At 51.3% G+C, this 3,526-nt stretch overlaps 1 protein-coding gene across 1 annotated transcript; it reads left to right on the top strand.

The window, feature by feature from the left end:
• The first annotated feature begins 324 nt into the window (after positions 1-324).
• Positions 325-1,822, top strand: LOC104510604 (ubiquitin thioesterase ZRANB1-like). Its single transcript, XM_010152902.1, has 2 exons — positions 325-594; positions 1,414-1,822. Exons 1-2 carry the CDS (start codon positions 460-462, stop codon positions 1,630-1,632), a joined length of 354 nt encoding a protein of 117 aa, XP_010151204.1. The 5' UTR covers positions 325-459; the 3' UTR covers positions 1,633-1,822.
• The last annotated feature ends 1,704 nt before the right edge of the window (positions 1,823-3,526 follow it).

Genomic DNA, 3,526 nt, shown 5'->3' with positions numbered 1-3,526 from the left:
AGCTGCAGGCAGATGTCTGTTTTTATTTCTGTGATGCACGGTTGGATTCTCTTTAATTTTTATTTTTTAAGAAGAATTACGTAGCTTTTCTAACCTTGTGTCCGCTGTAGACCACAGACTTCAGGGGAAGTGCAGCGTGGCAGTGGTGGTAGTTGGAGTGGCTTCTGTGCCTGAAGTTGTGCAGAAACACTCGATTACTCTCACATTAACCATGACAAACGTGCCCTCTGTTCGTGCAGCCCAAACGTGAAATGCTGCGAGGGTGCTGCTGTTAACCACCTGCTTTTGGCTAAGCACAGTGTCGGCATCCTCCATTGCTGAACGCCAGGTCTGAGCCTAACCCTCTGCTTTATTTTTGCCTCAGGTGTGTATCTGCCTTTGTTATGGGAACAGAGTTTTTGTTGGAAAAGTCCTATCGCTCTGGGCTACACGCGGGGCCATTTCTCTGCGCTGGTTGCCATGGAGAACGATGGGTACGGCAATCGAGGTGCTGGTGCTAACTTGAACACTGACGATGACGTTACTGTTACTTTTCTACCCTTGGTGGACAGCGAGAGGAAGTTATTGCACATTCACTTCCTTTCTGCTCAAGAGGTAAGAAGGGTTTGTGTGGCTGGTGGGTTTTCCACAGCTGCTTCCGCGCCGGGGCCTCGGCAGCCCCTGCAGCCCCGTGTATTTTTGCAGTTCAAGGAGTTACAGGGCGTGTGCTTAATTAATAATTAATACCGCTGCCCTCCCCATCGTTTGAGGTGATTCCCACAAATCTGATGCTTATTTACAGCTCTGATTATAACTTCTCTGTGCGTGTGAAGCCAAGTGCACCTTGGAGAGGCCCCAGCAAGGTGGCTTCGGACACTAACGCGAGACTGGAATATGCCTTTTTTTTTTTAAAGGATGCAACAGGACTATTGGCCAGTGGTCACAGCACGCTCTACCCCTTTTTGATAAAGAAACTAATTTCTTTGATAACTGTGATAAAGACAGGGAACCGCCTAAAGTGTGTACACAGGGAGTGGGGTAGAGGGGGCTGGAAAACCCGCAGTCGTCGTGAAAAGTGCGTATCCTGCAGATAAAGGGGAAGTACAGGTGTTAAGTCCAGAGGGGGATGTCATTCCAGCAAACCACGACGTCTCTTGTGTCTTACAAGAGGAAATGTCTTGTGTCAAGACCGGCTGGGCTCCTAAAAACTGCGCTGTAAGGCCAGAAGGCTCTTTCCGGACTAGTCCGTACGTGTTGTGCCTACCATAAACCATTAGTTGCTCACAAATCACTGAAATACAGGAAGGTTGTATTGGAAATACATGCGGGAAAATTCTAGAAGGGAAGAATAGCCTTCAGATGTTGGTTGAAAACACGGTGTGGGTCAGGGGATGTTCCACGCCTCATGCTCCATGTGTTTTCTCTCCCCCAAAGATCGGTAACGAGGAGCAGCAGGAGAAGCTGCTTCGGGAGTGGCTGGACTGCTGCGTGACGGAAGGAGGGGTGCTGGTGGCCATGCAGAAGAGCTCCCGTAGGCGCAATCATCCCCTGGTCACCCAGATGGTAGAGAAGTGGCTGGATCGCTACCGCCAGATCCGCCCCTGCACGTCCCTGTCTGATGGCGAGGAGGACGAGGACGACGACGACGAATGAGAGGAAGTTGGAAACGCACCAGCGTCTGACCCCCCGTTAGCGTTGTGCTCGAGCAGCTCGTGGTGGGACGACCCAGTTGTAGGGGGAACGTGCCGTGACGGATTTTTCTAACCAGCATGGAGAGAGCGTAGAAGCTCATCGATGGTGTGAAGGGAGCGAAATGGGCCGGACTACAGTTTGTATAAACACAGAAAACAGCTAATTTTATTATCAAGACAGGAAAAAAAAAAGCTTTTTTTTTCTTTCCGATTGTAAATCTGTCTATAAATGTACCGCATGTGGTTGTGTAAGAGGTTGTGTAATAGGAAAAGTATACCAGCATCTTAATTACTGCGAAGGAACTTTTCCAGGGAGGGCACTTAGGAAAGCACACGTCAGCCGGGTATCGCTTCCCTCCGAGGGGCGCGTGCGGGAGGACTCGGCATCCCGTGTCGCCTCTCCGATACTCCGCCGCGTTGCTGCGAGCGGCCCTTTCGTCTGAAGTCTCACTGGCGCCCAGGTCAGGCTGTGAGGTTGGGTTTTTTGGGGTGGTGTTTTTTTTTTTGTTTGCACAAAATACCCGCAGCAAGTCGTGAGCAAAAATACATCCGTTACGTTACTCATCGTTCAGTTACTGCCGTGCCCGTGTAATAAAATCCAAGCTCTACAGAACTAATTGGAAGAGAAGCTAAATTTTTCATTGAGTGAAGTGGTTTGTTTCCGGAAAAAGTCTTTTTAGGGTATTTTTTTTCCTTCTAATAGTAATAGATTCCTCTCAGCGCACGTAAGAATATTTATTCGGAGAAATGACCCAAACTAGAGGGATCTTTAGTCCAGTGAGCGTACACCAAACCAAATCGCGTGCAGGTTGAGACTCTGTCTTGCCGTGGCGCCGGCCGGATCGTTCCGGCGTTCACCCCTTTCATCACCTTCAGCGCGGCTGCAGGTGAAAAGCCGCCTTTGGGCAGGTCGAATCCAGGGAGAAAGCCGTGCTCGGTGGTTGGAGCCGGAAGGAATCATCCGCGGTAGCGGTGTGTTTTGAAAGCACCGCGTCACCCATTTCTCCGCATGGGAACCTGGGAATGTCCTGCATGTTGAGGGATGTGGCCGTACTTTGACTTCTCCAAGTTTTCAGGGTGTGTTCTCTGGTAGAAGCTTTCTCGTATCTGGTAACTTTAGCCACGTGACCTGTGAGGGATAAAGTTCATCTAAAAACCCTCACTCGAACGCTGCGGGTTAGCGCCAGTTTTTACACATGCGGTGCCGTTGTCTTGAAGCACTTTTGGTGTTGCGGCGGTTGATGAAATTGGTTTTAATTAGAATTTGGCAGGAAGCCCTGCAGCCCCTTTTTTTTTTTTTTTAAGCCATTCAGAGCTATGGAAACCCTGAGGAACTTGCTGCTTCGGTGGCGTCGTGATGCGCCTGCCTCAGCGGGGTGACGCCGCCGTGGCGTGCAGAGGAACGATGAAGTACTCCACGAACTGGGCCGTGTTCCCAGTGCCCATCCCCTTGAGGTTTCTTCTGAAACGCCTTCACCCCTTTTGGGGCCGTTGGATCGCCTCCGGTCGGTGCACACGCTGGTTTTCCGGTGGCAGAACGCATGTGTCTCCGCCGCGCGCGTGCTCAGCAGGCAAACCCCCGACGCCACAGGGGTTCTGCACAAGCCCGTGGTCCCGGTTCCAGTTTGCTTCCTAAATGCGTATTTTTGGGGATTTTTGTCCTTTTTCTTACCTTGTGAAATCTTTTTTCTATCTTGCCTAGCTGAGGGCTTCAAGCTTTTCCTGCCAGGGGAGCTGGATGCAGGGTAAGCCGGGATGGGAATTGCCGTGATTCCGGCGGGTCCGCGCCGCGGCTCGGTGCCGTTGTCCATCTGTCGCGGTGCCGCCCCGCACGCTTCTGGCGGTCCTTCGTTTGG

This window comes from Eurypyga helias, unplaced genomic scaffold (genome assembly GCF_000690775.1).
Source record: "Eurypyga helias isolate BGI_N326 unplaced genomic scaffold, ASM69077v1 scaffold43225, whole genome shotgun sequence".
Classification (NCBI taxonomy): Eukaryota; Metazoa; Chordata; class Aves; order Eurypygiformes; family Eurypygidae; genus Eurypyga; species Eurypyga helias.
Note: the sequence above shows the minus strand (reverse complement) of the source record. Positions and strands in the feature narration are given on the sequence as shown.

Bases quoted from the DNA above. Each gene is read 5' to 3' on its own strand.
- LOC104510604 (XM_010152902.1), top strand. From the start codon at position 460: ATGGAGAACGATGGGTACGGCAATCGAGGTGCTGGTGCTAACTTGAAC. The intron at 595-1,413 runs GTAAGAAGGGTT...TCTCCCCCAAAG, and splicing joins ACTTCCTTTCTGCTCAAGAG to ATCGGTAACGAGGAGCAGCA.